Source organism: Balaenoptera physalus, assembly GCF_965194825.1.
Source record: "Balaenoptera physalus genome assembly, chromosome: 3".
NCBI classification, from domain to species: Eukaryota; Metazoa; Chordata; class Mammalia; order Artiodactyla; family Balaenopteridae; genus Balaenoptera; species Balaenoptera physalus.
This window is the reverse complement of record NC_138890.1, coordinates 169,922,231-169,939,702: the sequence shown is the minus strand read 5'-3', so window position 1 is coordinate 169,939,702 and position 17,472 is coordinate 169,922,231. Positions and strand designations below refer to the sequence as shown.

Genomic DNA, 17,472 nt, shown 5'->3' with positions numbered 1-17,472 from the left:
GTGTAAGTGATTAAGAGACTGTGCTTTGGGGCCCAACATGCCCCAATCCAAATCATAGTTCTGCCACAAACCAGTTGGGTGATCTTGGCTAAATCACATAAACTCTCCAAGCTTCAACTCCTCCTCTGTAAAATACTGAAAATAATACTTACACCTTAGTGCCACTGAGAAAACAAAACTGAGATGATGTATGTGAAGAGTTGAGTACTCAGTAAGGGCACAGTAAACACCGTCTCCTATTACTGTTGTTGTTCTCTTTATCTAATGACAAATTAGGTCATTAAAGTTACATCGAATAAGCACAATGCCAAGTTTCCCGTTACAGGGAAAGTTTTCCGTAAAGGAGGAGGAACCCAGGAGTCACATTTAAGCGGTGACAGAAAGAAGAGCCGGCAGAAGGATGGCACATATTAAGATTTTAATGCTGAAAGGGATTGCAGGGGTGATCCAGCCTACTCTTCTCCCTGACTCTGCTCTCCAAACGCACCGTCCACATAACTGAGGTCCAAAGAGGTTAAGTGGTTTGTTCAAAGTATCCCTTCTTTGTTATTTACAGAAATGTTAGAAGCGTGGATAAATCTCTGTGTGTAGTAGAAAATTAGAATTGTTGGAATGGCGGAGGGTAGGCGCAGACAACAGGATCAGTTAAGTGCATCCCTAGGTGCTAATCTTGTTTTTCTAGCACCTTCTGGGAGAAAATGTTAATGCATGCTGATGGATGTCTGAAGGTCTGAGTTTTCTGCTTCTTCCCGGGTATGCAGACAAACTATAATCCCAGCCTCCTTGCAGTTGGTTGAGGCCATGTGACCTAGTGGTGGCCACTGGGCGGAAGGGAGGCATGCCATTCCCTGGCATGGCCCATGTAGATCTCCTCTGCATGATCCTCCACACTTTCTTCCACGCTGCCCTGGAGGTGTGGGTTGAAGATGGAGGCACCACAAGCAGAACACCCTGGGCTCCTGGATGGCAGCACAGAACAGAGCCCCTACAGCTGCTGCCCTGGACAATCGTCATGTAAGTAAGAAATAAGGCTTCTGCGTGTGCGTTTAGCCACTGAGAGTGAAGGGCTGTTTGTTAACAGCATTAATTCAATGTGACTAATATTCTCTGAAACTAGTAAAATCTGAGTCCTCATCTACACAAAATGTACGTCAGCAACTATAAATACTCCAGGAAGTTATGAGAAAAGGAAAGTAAATGTGTTTCAATAAACAGGTAGATAAAACAGCTCCTGACAGAGAATTTTTCACCAAGGGAGTGGAAGAGACAAGAATCTGGGGATGAGTGGTGACACTATGGGATCCCAACCTATGGGTCACAGTCTAGGGAGGACCATGAAATTATAGTCCAGGGAGTCAAAATTAACACTGTTGTCCAAACAACCAAATATTGTCCGAAGAATAGCAAAAACAAAGACAAAGAATTACACTGCATTATCCTGTGTTCACTCACCAGGAAATACTCACTGAGAACTTGACCTGTACTAGTACCAGGTGACAAACTTTTCCTTAAAGGATCAGATAGTAAATACTTTAGGATTTGTATGCCAGACAGTACCTGATACAACTGGTCAACCCAGTTGATGTAGCAGCCATAGACAACATCCAAAGGAATGCACATGTCTGTGTTCCAATAAGATGTATTAATGATGACCATGGGCTGGCAATATGCAAGTGAATGGGCATGGCTGTGTTCCAGTAAAACTGTAACTATGATCGTCAAGTCTTAGTTTTTGAAACCCTGAAAGGTTTTAATAAAGATCTCTAAACTCTTTAATCTCTAAGATCCCTGCCACTTCTATAACACTATGATTTCAAGAACATATTTGATAAAGAAGGCAAAAAAGAAAGTTTAGAATCATGACTGTGGATAACTACGTAGGAGACCAGTCTCCCCTTGTCCAATATAAGACAAGATTTAAAAAATTAATAAATACAAATATCTCATTTGAACAGTTACTCTAAATTACTAATTAAAATATCATTTTTAAATTATACAGAAGAATTCCAACAGAAAGTAGTTGTATCAAATTGTTATGACCCATTAGAGAGGGTACTGGTATTATAAATTGACTCTATTTTTAAATTTAATTTCATATTAATAAAAGGAAGCAATTTATACTCAAGAATCCCAGCAGCTTCTTTAGAAATGGCCACTAAGGGCTCATACACGTGTTTGGTTAAATATACAAAGGAATCTAAAGAGGAAAATTCCCCAAGAATATCAAAGATCTTCTGGATTCAGTCAAGAAATGTTAACATCACAGATTCAAAAAGTGGCTTCTTCAAAACCTAACATAGGGTTTCTCAACCTTGGTGCTATTAGCATTCCGAGCCAGGAAATTCTTTGTTGAGCGGGGAGGGGCTGACCTGTGCATTATAAAACATTAAGCAGTGTCCCTGGCCTCTACCCACTAGATGCCACTAGCATGTCCCCCTCCAGGGGTGACAACCAGATGTTTTCAGCAGGTAAAACCACCCCTAGTTGAGAAACACCAATTTAGAAATGACTGGAGTTGAAAGGCAATTCCCCAAACCCAAATATACAAGAAACAAAGTTAACATTTACCCTAACTTTGGAGAGAATTCTCCACCAATATTGACCAGGTCGTCAGAGACTTAACAGTTTTCAATTTAGAAACCAGAGAGAGGCAGGTGGTAAACTGGCACACAGATTGCAATTTTTCTGCTTATTCCAGCAGTCATGAGTGAGAAACAAGCTGTGAATTCCTTTCCCTCAGTAACAAAACAATATAAAAATGGATTTTGAGCTATTTCCCAAAAGACTGTTAGGAAGACATTGAGGTGAAATGAGCTGCAGTCTCTTTGTGTTCTTAGGACCGTGCTCAGCGCACCTCTACCTCGGGCCATCCCAGGCACGATCCCAGATGGGCAAATGCTGTCAATTAGTCTTAGGGTCGGCTGCATTTTTATATTTTCCAAAAAGCTTTGTTCTTGTAACATAACCTCTGTGATCAAGGCAAGAAGAAAAGTGATGCTGAAGAGCCGGATCTGTTACCATGACAAGAAGTAGGAGAGATGCCTGATGGGAAACCTCCACATCCTCTATCACTGTGCCTGAAAGTGACTGGTTTCCAAGACGTGATGTCTACATTTCAGCACACGGTGAGTTGCAAGGAGATTTATCACAGCCTCAGAGTGGAAAGACACCTTATAAATGACGTCACATGAATACTTGATTCTCCAGTCATTGATGAAAAACAGGTTTTGTTTCCTTCAAAGCAACTCTTGGTCTTTCACTTTAATACACTGCGGTATGTTTGAAAATCACAATATTCCATATAGAGCCTTTCCACCTCACGGTATATTTATATGTGAATATTTTTGTGGTGATGCTAAGAGACTTCCCTCAAACAGATAATGTTCACTGGGGGTAATAATAACCATGTACCGACCCGATCCTTGCTCAAATCTTGACTGCTTCAGAAACTCCACTAGTGACGTCTCAACTTCATTAGGGAGAAAAAGGGAAAAAGAACTCTTGATTCAGGGTTCTGTTGATGCCCGTTCCAGACTGTGGTCGGTATCAAGCTTATCAGGCAGTCTGACCTCACAGTCCGTTTTCTCACTCAAGTCCATTTTTCTCATCAGTGGATTTCCACACGGTTCCACAAGCTGAGCCACAAGGCACAACCACGTTGGATGGACAACGTGCTCCTGTGAATAATGCCGGGAACCCATGGCTCACCCTGCCCTCACCGCTCGGGCAGGAACAAGAGCTGGGGCCCTTCTTCTCCTCTCACTAAAAACAGAAGTTGGGATCATCAAGTCACTGTGTGGGGACCACCTTGGTGTGAGGAAGGGAAGATGGAAGGATGCACCACGGGTGTGCCTCGTGCCCCCGCTGCAGCTGGGAACTGTGCCGGCTGAAGTACACACACTAGCGCATCAAATTTGGGGTCATTGACTGGGGGGATGGGGTGCTTAGAACTCTGTGAAAATCACTAAATAGAAGAAAAACAAAGGAACCTTGTTCAACAACTGCTTTTTCATTACTGATCCTAAAACAATGTCCAGGCAGAAGAGTTTAGGGCAGAAGAAAAGTGCAGAGCAGTATCGAGCAGACAGCTGACTGGTACATGAGAAAGGAGTGGATCAGAGTCAGGGATTACCTGTACTGTCCTAGAAACTTCCTGTGGGGTGACAGTGTGCACACGTGTGTTGTAGGATGCCTCTTCCAGCAGGCATTCCTCACTGCTTCAGTCGCTGGGTTTCATTACTGTCCTTCTCTTGAATTTAGGGACAAAAATATGAAATTCACCCATGCCCTACTAATGATAAATTTTAAAAAGTTGCAGAGTGAACATATTTATTAAATATCAAGGGATTCAGACTTTCACAGACATTTGTCTTGAGTCTGTCACCTGCCAGGTAACTGCATCTAATGATCTACTTTCATCTAATACTGAGGAGACAAGAAATCAAACCCTCCTCACAGCACAGAGTGAATTTCAATCTGAGACAAGAGGGGCTCATCAGAAATAAAGGCTGAGGCTATGAAATGCATCCTAGGGTCATCAGCCCAAACAGACTCAAGGTGGTTTACAAAGAGGTGACAGTTAAAGTGAGACCGAAGTATTGGCAGTCTTCTTCTAGATCGAGAAGAGGATGGGGTTAAAATTGTTCACGAGAAAGAGGGCATGAGTAGATGCTAAAAGTTGGGAAATGGCCCCCAGTCTGGGAAGCTATAAGCAGCTTGGCGTTACAGACACAGGGAAGCGTCCCGAGGTGATGGGGAGCTGCCACTGGCAGTGGACCCTGCCGTCAGGCAGAGAGGGGCCAGGTCAAATGAAGCCTTGTCTGGAGTTAAATAAGGGCTGTCACTCATTCTCAGTTCTAATGCTCTCCACTGTTTATGCAAATTGCTTTTCCTGCCTCATCTTCATTTCCTCATTTTCCCATGTTTCAACAATTACTTTCTATCTTCAAAGAGAGAAGGAAGGAGAAAATTTTTAGCCTACTATAACCAAATTAATCCAGATGGTCCCTGGAGAAAACAATATTTCTACAACATAACTGAAGGCGTACAAGTCATAAACGCTTCTACTCCCCATGATTGTAAAGTGCACTGTCCAACTGGGTAGCAACGGCTCCACTGAGCTCTTGAAGGGTGGCTAGTCCAAACCCACATGTGCTCTAAGAGTGAAATACACCCCAGAGTTCGAAGACTTAATACAATTAAAATAAAGAAATGTAGCTCATTAATTTTTTGTAATTATTGGATGTTAAAATGATATTGAGATATAACAAGTAAAATATCTTATTAAAAATAATTTCCCCCAAAGGGATTAAGAGGTACCAACTACTATGTATAAAATAAATAAGCTACAAGGATATATTGTACAGCACAGGGACTACAGCCAATATTTTATAATAACTATACATGAAATATAACCTTTAAAAATTGTGAATCACTATGCTGTATACCTGAAACTTATATAATATTGTACATCAACTATGCCTCAATAAAAAAATTGTCCCGTTTCTTTGTACTTGTTTCAATGTGACCATCAGATAATCTTAAACTACCCACGAGGCTCACATTATGTCTTTACTGGACAGTGCTGTTTGTAACACCAGTACAGCCCTTTCTTGATCAGTGTGCCAGTCTTTTTTGTTACCCTTAGAAACGGTCATTTAACTTAAAATAAAATATTCATAGAAATCAAAAGGACAACTTAACTGGAGACATGTACGAAAAAGCAGTCTGTCCTGAAGAATTCCCAGGGTCCTCTCTCCACAGTGAGTGAAAGGCAGGCTGTAGAGCATCGTACACAACCACGAAACACAACAGAGGAGGGTCGCGCTGTGTGTACCCACTGCACCGCGTGGTCTGACGTCTGTTATTAGGGCTGTGTTGTCAAAGCTTCCATTCGGAAAGCCCCTGTCGTCCTGCTTGGCCCTATGTCAGCAGACTGTGCTCTCTCTTACCAGGAGGTGATGCTGATGAGTTTTCCAAACCTCAATAAGAACACTTCAATTTCATCAGTAACCTCAACCTGATTTCCACCAAAAGGTAGTCATGACAATGAGAAGCAATAATGAGGAAACTACAGTTAGTTCCCTTGCCCCTAAAATAACATTATACACACAGTAATGGCAAATGCATCTCCTGATTTTTTGCAGCTATTTATTTTGAAATAACATCGAGAAAAGTTGCAAGCAAAGTTCAATGGACTCTCATAAACCCTTCACCTAGATTCTTAGGGTTCCCTCATTAACATTTTATCGTATTTGTTTTATCATTCTTTCTCTCTGTGTGCATGCACGCGTGTGTGTGTGCATGTGTATGCCCATAAACACATATACATATATGTATATACACATACAGTAATTTTTTAAATCACTTCAGAATAAGTTTCAGAAATGATACTCTTCACCCTTATTTATCTCAGAAGGTCTGTCCAAAGAACAAAGACATTCTCCTTCATAACCACATTACAGTTATCAAAGTCAGGACATTAATATTAATACATTTCTACTATCTTCTCCACAGACAGTAAAATTTCACCAGTTGTCCCAAGAGTGTCCTTTATAACAAGAAAAAATTTTTTTCCTGTTCCAAGATGCAATTTAAATCAAATGTTTCATTCAGTTGACATGTGTATTTTTTTTTCCCTTTATGATGGAATAGCTCTTCTTTCTTTTGACTTGGTGATTTTTGAAGAGTAGAGACCAGTTTTTTGTAGAATGGCCTTCAGGTTTGGTCTGTGTGATGGTTCCTCATGATGAAACTGGTTATAATTTTTGGCTTTAATATCATAGAAATCTTGCTGTGGCCTTTTCAGTGCATCTAATCAGGAAGCTTACACTAACTCTTTGCCCCATTCCTAGTGAAAGTACCTTTAACTAGTTGGTTATCACGGTACTGGCCAGCTATCTTCATTATCAAGTCACAAGTTTTCCTCTGGCAATTAATACGTATTTTATAGGTAAAGACTTTGAGACTATATAGATATCTTGGTCATCATCAAACTCTCACCCACAAATTTTGCATCCATTGATCATTTTTGCCTGAATCAGTTTTTAGTGTGAGGGTTGCCAAATTATAATTTTCTAATTAAATCATTCCTTCAACATTTATTAGTTGGCATTTTAGAGTAAGGAAGAGCAGTCCCTTCTGTCTCATTTGTTTATTTATTCATTTATTTTTATGTTAGTATTTACTCATAGTATTTACTAATATTTGATTCACTGTGCTATAACCTGATACTATCATTACTTATTCTAACAATCAAATTGTCCCAGATTTCTTCAGTGAGCCCACGTCAAGCTGGCTCCTAGATTCTTTTGACCTGCTCTCATCATTCTTTGAATACTCCCTTAATTTCTGAAACATCAAAATCTTCCAGGCTTATCTGGAACTTTGGTTGTCCAGGCCCTGGAATCAGCTACTTCTCCAAGAAGGCTTGGTTCTTTTTTTTTTGGCCATACAGCATGTGGGATCTTAGTTCCCGACCAGAGATCCACATCCCCTGCAGTGGAAGCTCGAAGTCCTAACCACTGGACCACCAGGGAAGTCCCAAGGCTTGGTTCGTTTTAATGGAGAATGAAATTTAGAAACCAAGTACTGGGTATTAAGTGTGCTCATTGCTATCGGAATGACAATATTCTAGACCCTCTCAGCCAAAGAAGCTGGGAAACTAGGAAGTCAATGCACATGTATATGGAAGCATACGTTGGCACACACACATATCTGCACATTTCACTTTTTCAGCACACACAATATGCCAAATAATATACTATACCCGGAGAATCAAAATGAACATAATCCTATCGAATGATCTATATATTTTATAAAAGATTATTTAAAACCAGAGCTTTAAAATGGTATTCTGCATTAACTGCTGAACATTCTGAGTTCTTATTAATACACTCATAATTTTACCAATGATCAACTCATTTAAAGACTTCACTTATATTACCAAATTGCAGTGGAAAGACAATTCATTGTCCAGTGTGATGAAATAACACTTATATTACCAAATTGCAGTGGAAAGACAATTCATTGTCCAGTGTGATGAAATAATTATAAGAAGTTATTATTTATTGTTATCACTTTTAAAAAACAAAAGCAATTAACATTTGTTGCAAAAGTACTATGCCTTATCTCTTGTGCATGCCTTACTTTATTTAATTCTAGCAAAGACAGTATGGAGTTGGTAGTGTTTTGTGGCCATTCCACAGATGAGGAAACCCACAATTGCTGGGAGTCACAGAGCTAGATAACAAAATCCAGGTCTATGGGTCTTCAAAGTGCTTTACCAATATTAGTTTTCTGGGGGGTATTGGCTTATTTTAAAGCCCTGGTGAATAAAACATAGAGCTAATATTAAACCCTAGATCTAAAGTTTCCTGAATGTTCACAAATATCAGCATCACGTAAGAGAAGAAAATAATATAAACTTCAATCACTTCTTAGAACTTTAGTAGATGAGGGTGATTAAAGAATTTTTCCAAACTACACACAGTCCAAGGATTCTGGCGTGCTCCATGGGGAATTCCAGAATCTTGGTGAGGTGGATATTTATGCCATGACCCTGTCCTTCTCCAAGGAGACCCTTCTAAAAGAATAAAAGGGTGAAGTGGGTCTTTGTGGTTCAGATCTGCCACTAAAATAAACACTCCATTCAGGCATAAGCATCTCAGGTGCCTCCTCCTCCAAACCGCAAAAAAAACACAAGTAGGTAAATTTCATTTTTATCTATCGTCACTAATTCTTTGTTATATGTGGTTTTTAAGCCGTAGAGTCATAGTTATTTAATTATAAATAATAAAGAGGAAACAAAGATGTTTTTCTAAAGGGGGCTGATTTTTACAAGAATATGGTGGCTGGATGCATCACACTAAATAATCAATGATGATTCCAACAAGGGGGAAAAGCCCACTTCCTCACATTGAGGAAACGCCCTTCGAATTATCTGTCATTTGGTGAAGAGTAAATCAGGATGATACCCATGAAAGGAGGAGAGGCCGCACAGTAGGAAAAGGGCTAATTGGGAATTAAAGCAGGTGATGACTCATGTCAAAGAGGGCAGCCAGGCGTCCCGTGGCCTGACCCGGCCTGACCCGCTGAGGAAGGAACGGCCTGCTCTGGCTCGATTAATACCTTCACATACATCTGTCTTCGTCCCCTCAAACACGGAGCTAACTGAGATGGAAAATGCAAGTTTGAGAAAAATAAATTGCACCTACCTGGATCAGAGACAAATCCTCAAGCTGTAACCTGAAGAGGTAGTTTCTACAAAATATAAAAAGAGAGCAGTTTCATTTTTAATAGATCTAAAAAAATTACAGTTTGTAAAAATTATGAGAACAAGGGGAAAAAAAAACTAACAATTTTTGGCTCCCGAAGCAATCTCCTGCTAAGACTGTGTGTAACACAGTTTTCCTTGGAACTCAGAGTTCAAAGAGGCGTTCAATACGTCAACAGAAACACACATTTGAGACTGGTGAGAAAGCTAAGGAATAAAGGGGTGGGGACTAAGGTATATCTAAATTATTAATCAGCTATCTTAATTGATGTGAAATGGACAAACGGAAGTGGGTCTTTGATGCTGAAACTGAATTTAAGTTGAGCAAGATGATATAAAACCACTCTTCACGAGCCTTCATCCTGACAGATCACCTACATTCACCATGTTGTATAATTAAAACACATCCAGGTTTTGAACTCACCAATGGTCTGAGCATTACACCGCTCTGCCTCGCTGGATGGATTCAGTGTGTAATAAGTTTAGAAGCACGAACTTGTCTGTCTGACTGTTTGAAAGAGTCAGCTCTGGCTGCCCAAGCGTGAAAGAGGAAGTCAGAGAAAAGGAAGCGATTAGCTTTCAACAACGAAGGGGAAGAACGGTGAAATACACAACAGACATCAGCAGAGCACGGGGGAAAATGTAGATAGCAGTCACGTGAGACTTTGGACTGTACTGCTGTAACTTTTAGAAACAAGGGATTGGCCTCCAGCTTAAGCCATGAACGAACGTCTCCTTAACATCATGCAGATGAGAAGCTGGTGCAGCAGGAACAGCAACGCAGGGATGGATGGAGGAGAAAGTCCACCCAGGTGTGAACAACGATGGCAGGGAGAAATTGGCATGTAGTGGGAAGCAGCCCCTGAGAACGCATGAGTGGGGAGGGGTCTCGGAGAAGCTGAGGCTATTGTTATAATGGACTGGTCCAAGGTGATTACTATGGCATCAGGAGAATAACAAAACAATGCCGGCACCAACAAGAAACAAAAGTGAATGACTTTCATTCCCTGGGAAGGCGGGCAGATGTCACAAGTGAACACACTGTCCCAGTAGAGGTGACAAGGGACAGCCACGTCAGGCCATGGGCACAGCCCTGAGAGAACCAAGAAACATCCCTATGGTGTAGATGCAATTTGTGTTTTGGAGCACAAATCAACAGGGACGACGCCATCCCGGGCTGGCTGCTACCAGTAGCACGCATGCGCACACTGCCGGAGGAAGAGAAGGGATTTCGTTCACCTTCAGGGCGGGCTCACGAGTCCCAGGCAGCGCCCCCTGCGCACTCAGGGTTCTCACAATGTGTCCCCCGCCACGGGAACACTGCCATCCTGCACGCTGAAAACTGCCTCCTCAACCATTACAATGGCTTGTTCACCACAGTCTTTCTGAGTCCCCAACTTAACCTCTGAAACAACACCAGAGAAGCAGTGCGTGGCACGTGGCGCTTCCCTCACAAAGCCATTGGGGGAAGCGTCCCCTCTCCTTCCTTACAGTCGAATCAGCCCTCTGCGCAGAGCTCAGGATGCCTTTGAGGAGGGAACGTGGCAGCAGAGTCTACTTCTGTTTAGCCGGCCCCCTTGGAGAGGCAAGGTTTCCACCAGAAAGGTCTTCCTGCGGCGGAAGGAATGAGAACTCAGCGCAGATACGGGGGAGCAGAGCCGGGCTGCCAAGGTAAATGCCACTGGAGGCCGCCTGGCATTCGAGGAGTTGCCAGGCTCTCACGTGATGTGGAACAGATACCAGCACAACTGCTCTAAAAGACGTTAGAGATCTACACGTACACACAGATAAATCTTTCAGATGAGGGGCTTGGAAGAGCCCCCAGAGGCAATTACTGGCCCCGACGCACTCGCACTCATTGCTTCTATGAGCGCCATGGCTCCCTACCCTCAGGCTGGCTTCATCGTGGGCTTCCAGCAGCAGGAAGCTGCCAACAGCCCCTGCCCCTCCACTGTGGGGGGCAGTGTTGCCTAGTGGTTAAGGATATTTGTGTCCATTAACAGATGAATGGATAAAGAAGATGTGGCACATATATACAATGGAATATTACTCAGCCATAAAAAGGAACGAAACTGAGTTATTTGTAGTGAGGTGGATGGACCTAGAGTCTGTGGTGCAGAAGGAACTGGGTCGGAAAGAGAAAAACAAATACCGTATGCTAACACACATATACGGAATCTAAGAAAAAAAAAAAAGGTCATGAAGAACCTAGGGGCAAGACGGGAATAAAGACACAGACCTACTAGAGAATGGACTTGAGGACATGGGGAGGGGGAAGGGTAAGCTGGGATGCAGTGAGAGAGTGGCATGGACACATATACACTACCAAATGTAAAATAGATAGCTAGTGGGAAGCAACCACATAGCACAGGGAGATCAGCTCGGTGTTTTGTGTCCACCTAGAGGGGTGGGATAGGGAGGGTGGGAGGGAGACGCAAGAGGGAGGAGATATGGGGATATATGTATATGTATAGCTGATTCACTTTGTTACACAGCAGAAACTAACACACCATTGTAAAGCAATTATACTCCAATAAAGATGTTAAGAAAAAAAAGAACATTTGTGCAAAGGCCAAAGCTCTGCCACCAGACAACCTGGGGGGGCGGGGGGGGGGGAAGCTTAGCACTGTATGCTTCAATCTTTTCAACTGTAAAACGGAGCTAATAGTCATATCTACCCCCTGATGTTGTTGTGAGGTTTAAAGCCAAGGAAAACACTTAGAATGGTGTCTGAGCCATTATCAGCACTAAATTAATAGTAGCTACTTCTAGGCAGTTTACGGAAAATATTAAAATTTCCAGCCATGTTGAAATTCTCAGCATCTTCTCCATTTAGGGAGAAGGAAAGAGCATTTCCGCCCTCCAGCAATGGCAGGTTACGGGCATAAGTGGGCACATTTACCTCTGTGTGTTCGGGTATTGGGGTTGTTGTCAGTAGGGATGGTGGCGGCACCACTGGATTTTTAGGAAAGAAGATAACACTGTTATCTTGTCTTCATTCTGGGACCCAGTCATCACACTCTTTCCAACTTACTGGCTCTTTTAAGAAAAACTTTTTCTACAAATAGTCCCAAAAAAGAAGCCATTCATATTTTTAATCAATGAATTAGTTGAGAGCTTTGATGATATTGCAAAGCTCTCTCTCTCTCTCTCTTTCTCTCCTCCCACCCCTGCCCTGCACACATACACGTATACAAGCATGAATGCCCACACTACAGTATCTGTCTCTGAGTACTTTCTAGAAAGGCAGCTCTCATACACTAAGGAAGAGCTGGAAGGCCTTCACATCACTGAGGAAAGAAGATGGTAGTGTCCATGATTTTCTGTAGAGCTATGGGCAGGATGACTGGACAGAAAAGTTCAAAGTCTCTCTCGTTGTGCTAAGAGTTGAAGGAGGTATAGAGCCCATTCTCTGAAAACGCTGGGTCCCGTTTTCAGGTGTTTTTCACAGGGCAAGTGCTATGGTCTGAATGTTGATTTCTCCCCAAAATTCGTATGTTGAAATCCAACCCTCAAAGGTGACGGTATTAGGAGGTAGGGCCTTTGGCAGGTGATTTGGTTATAAGGGTGGAGCCCTCACAAATGGGATTAGTGCCCTTATAAAAGAGGCTCCAGAGAGCTCCCTCGCCCCTTCCACCATGTGAGGACACAGTGAGAAGTCGGCCATCTGCAACCTAGGAGAGGACCCTCACCAGAACCCAACCAGGCTGACACCCTGCTCTTGGACCTCCAAGCCCCAGAAATGTGAGACATAAATCTCTGTTGTTTATAAGCCATCAGTCTGTGGTATTTTGTAAGAGCAGCCCAAATGGACTGAGACAGGAAGACATTGATTTACGATGACAAACATGCCACACTCTCAGCCTGTATCTCCCCAACAAAATCTAACTCTGCTGGCCACTTCTGCCTCTCAGGTCCCAACAGTCTGAAAAGGGACACCTCTGTTCCCCCAGGCATTACCCAGGTGGATTTCAACCATTTACTCTTCCTTCCCCAGACACCTGAAATCTATGGTACCCTCACAACCATCTCATCAGTAATCAATCAGTATGGCAGAGGTATTCAATAGGTGAACAGAAGGGGCAGAGAAGAGGGGCATGCTTACTAGGAAAAACAACACAGTAATTATGAGATATCATCACCACCACCATCACCATGCCCAAAACCCTAATAAAGAGAAGCACCAAAGATTTGAACTTTTCCTTTGGTATTTCCTGGGTTACAAGATGTAAGGTGGTGATTTTTTAACCCATCCTCAATTCTTTTTGACCTAAAAAAATCATAGAACCCAAGAATTTGGAGCTAGGTTGTCATTAGAAAGTATATACCCCTCAACTTTTAGATGAGGAAACTTCTGCAAATTAGGAGGTGCACTGTGATTTATCCAAGATTATTAGGATTCAGAGAAAGTTCTATGATTAGAAACAAGACCTTCCCCCCACTTTGCTGTCCCTTATCCCATTGTGCCAAATGGCGTCACCAGTCAGTCATCCAATGTCCCTTTCTAATTTAACTGGCACCAACACACACACACACACACACACACACACACACACACACACACAGAGGAATCATTCTTACAGTACAATTATTTCATCATCATTGTTCATTCACAGGTGCATTTACAAATCATTTTGAGACAATTCAAGTCTTAGCACTACTCATGACAAGCTTTAGACAGAATTCAACACCCATTTATGATAAAAACCCTCCAGAAAGTAGGCATAGAGGGAACTCTCCTCAACATAATAAAGGTCATATATGACAAACCCACAGCCATCATCGTCCTCAATGGTGAAAAACTGAAACCATTTCCACTAAGATCAGGAACAAGACAACGTTGCCCACTCTCACCACTATTATTCTACATAGTTTTGGAAGTTTTAGCCACAGCAATCAGAGAAGAAAAAGAAATAAAAGGAATCCAAATCGGAAAAGAAGAAGTAAAGCTGTCACTGTTTGCAGATGACATGATACTATACATAGAGAATCCTAAAGATGCTACCAGAAAACTACTAGAGCTAATCAATGAATTTGGTAAAGTAGCAGGATACAAAATTAATGCACCGAAATCTCTTGTATTCCTATACACTAATGATGAAAAATCTGAAAGTGAAATTAAGGAAACTCCTGGGAGGGGAGGTGTGGGTAGTGACCTGGGCTTGCACACAGGCTTCTTGGTGGCGGCAGCAGCAGCCTTAGCATCTCATGCCCGTCTCTGGGGTCCCTGCTTATAGCCGTGGCTCATGCCCATCTCTGGAGCTCCTTTAAGCGGCACTTTGAATCTCCTCTCCTCGTGCACCCTGAAAAAATGGTCTCTTGGCTCTTAGGCAGTTCCAGACTTTTCCCAGACTCCCTCCTGGCTAGCTGTGGCGCACTAGCCCCCTTCAGGCTGTGTTCACATAGCCAACCCCAGTCCTCTCCCTGGGATCCGACCGAAGGCCAAGCCTCAGCTCCCAGCCCCTGCCCGCCCTGGCGGGTGAGCACACAAGCCTCTCGGGCTGGTGAGTGCTGGTCGGCACCGATCCTCTGTGCGGGAATCTCTCTGCTTTGCCCTCCGCACCCCTGTGGCTGCGCTCTCCTCCGTGGCTCCGAAGCTTCCCCCCCGCCCACCCCCATCTCCGCCAGTGAAGGGGCTCCTAGTGTGTGGAAACCTTTCCTCCTTCACAGCTCCCTCCCACTGGTGCAGGTCCCTGTCCCTATTCTTTTGTCTCTGTTTTTCCTTTTTTCTTTGGCTCTACCCAGGTACGTGGGGAGTTTCTTGCCTTTTGGGAAGTCTGAGGTCTTCTGCCAGCATTCAGTAGGTGTTCTGTAGGGGTTGTTCCACATGTAGATGTATTTCTGATGTATTTGTGGGGAGGAAGGTGATCTCCACGTCTTACTCTTCCACCATCTTGAAGCTCCTCTCAACAATTTTTTAAAAATTGTGAAAGATGAAACATACATGAAAAATTTGTGGAATTCCCTAATCACCTCCCTGGACCTCAGAATCTGACAAAACATAGAGTGGATTCTACTATTCTCAAAACCATGTCCTCAAACTATTTGGTTCCAAATACAATGCCAAGTATTTTTGCTTGGAAAAATTCCAGCTCAGCTAGCAACATGAGGGACCAGAAATCTCCCAAGACAGCTTGATCCATCACAGTTTAGTCAACGACCTATGAAGTTAGAGGTTACAAAAAGAAAGAAAATCTTCTAAAGGGAATAAAAAATGGATACTCCCAAATGCTGGGTCACTCGGGCACTAAAGTAAGATCTATGGTCCCCTGCAAGTGGCTGCTCTCCAGGGCACTGCAGAAGAGGCAACCACTTTATCTTATAATTCTAAGCACACAGAGGAGGAAAAACAATATATGTGAGGTTCACGAGAAAGGCTACCAACCTTTCCAACAAGAAGGAGTAATGGTTCTGGCTCCCAGCCAAAGCGAATGCTAACCGAATGTTTCACATAAGGTCAGTTTCTCTAGTAGGGCAATGCTTTGAGCAACCCAAAGTATTTAAGCGGCCTCATTAATCTTCCTAACACCCGTAGATGTAAATAGGTAGTGATGAGGAATACTGCCATATTCTTCAGGGAGAAAGGCAGTGGTGCAGAAGGTTAAGAGATTAGGTTCTAGGAGCGTATTAGTTGTGTAGCTTAGGGGAGCTAGTCTCTGTTGCCAGGTCCCCCCTCTCATCATAGAAGTACAAAGTAAGAATTTAACCAGGCTGTAAAGGTTCAACTTTATGACCATAGTAAATGAAAGTATGGAATCTTCTTCCCTTGGTGTGAACTTACTTTTTTTCAAATGCCTTGGAATAAAATTTGACATTGAACATTCAAATGTAGTAACCTTATTACTTGTAGGAGTGATATATGAGGAATACAGAAATCCAATAAACTGAATAATTCAAATCACAAAGCCATTTAATTTAGCAGATAGAAACTGACAATTGTGAAGTTCATCCTTCCCCCACTAGATACCTGAGTGTGTGGTCTCCCTCTTCACCAGAGTGTATTTCTTTTTGACTATAGGACTGAATAACTCATTCCTGCCTCTCATCACATCCCCCAGTAGCCTATTAGAAGCAAATCACTAAGCACAACAACATATACTCTGAGGTAGCAGTGATGGCCTTAATAGACAAAGTTCATTTGTGTCTTCATGTAAAGTAATAAAATTCAGCCAGCATTAAAGAAAAGGTTGAGCCATCATGAGCATATTAACTAAATGACTCATTTTATCTAGAGACACTATAAAACTCAACTCTGACCTCCATTAATTATGAAAGACACAGGTGTCTTAAATGACATTCTCTTAGAATAACTCAATTGGTCTCTGATGAATATAGCTATAAAATCAAAGGAAAAAATTTCAAGTTCTTATTGAACATGTAGGTTAGAGGCTTGCTTATATCAGCAGAAGACGGAATAATTAAGAAAGATAGACTTGCACGTGGCACTAAGAAAATCAAGTAAATTGAAAAGAGACAGTAAACCTATAAAAAATGTTTTAAACAACAGTGATAGAAACTTATGTTTGTTGTTTAATAAAAGTTTAGACCATTGTTGATGATGAAACAATCTGAGGACAGAATACCCACTGCACGTAAACAGTGACCATTTGGGCAAATCTGATAGTGAAGTTAGTCTCACCTGTACCTGTGCCAGCTTCACCCGCTCTGTGATTTCCGTTCACTGCACGATTCTATCCTAACTTTGTCAATATCCCACTGGCACAGAGCCTGACACTGTGACTTCCTACATGACACCCGAATTTTCAGTTGCATTGATAGACCTAAAGATTAAAATATAAATGTGTGACTTTGAAGCTAAAGTAGTACCTATATCCTTTATAGCACAAAATGTTTTCATAAAAATTATTTTAATTATCTACATGTAAATATTTACTATCTCAGTCACATCAAAATTTTAAGAATATGAAGATTTAATTTCAGCATGTAACCTTGTCATGTAGTTCACGAACCTATCTGTACTTGCTATTCCTAAGACTTTCACTATGCCGATTGATTCTAAACAAATTCTAGGAGCCTTTATTTTTTTCTGTTATTATAACCATTCCAAAAATATCTCTTTAATGTTCTTTTCCCATAAGTTTCTGGGAGTTTAATTCAGTTTTAATATACCAAGTTATTTTAAAGATATAGCACTATATTTAAATAGTGGGATCACATTCAGATCACAGTTTTTGAAT

At 42.0% G+C, this 17,472-nt stretch overlaps 1 protein-coding gene across 5 annotated transcripts in view; it reads right to left on the bottom strand.

Moving 5' to 3' along the window:
• The window catches only part of SEMA5A (semaphorin 5A), a 537,896-nt gene that overhangs the window by 284,382 nt on the left and 236,042 nt on the right, over positions 1-17,472 (bottom strand). For all 5 annotated transcript variants that reach the window (XM_082454374.1, XM_082454372.1, XM_082454375.1 and 2 more), the window contains one exon: positions 9,216-9,261. In XM_082454374.1, the coding sequence (XP_082310500.1) occupies positions 9,216-9,261 (46 nt within the window). The remainder of the gene's footprint in view (positions 1-9,215; positions 9,262-17,472) is intronic.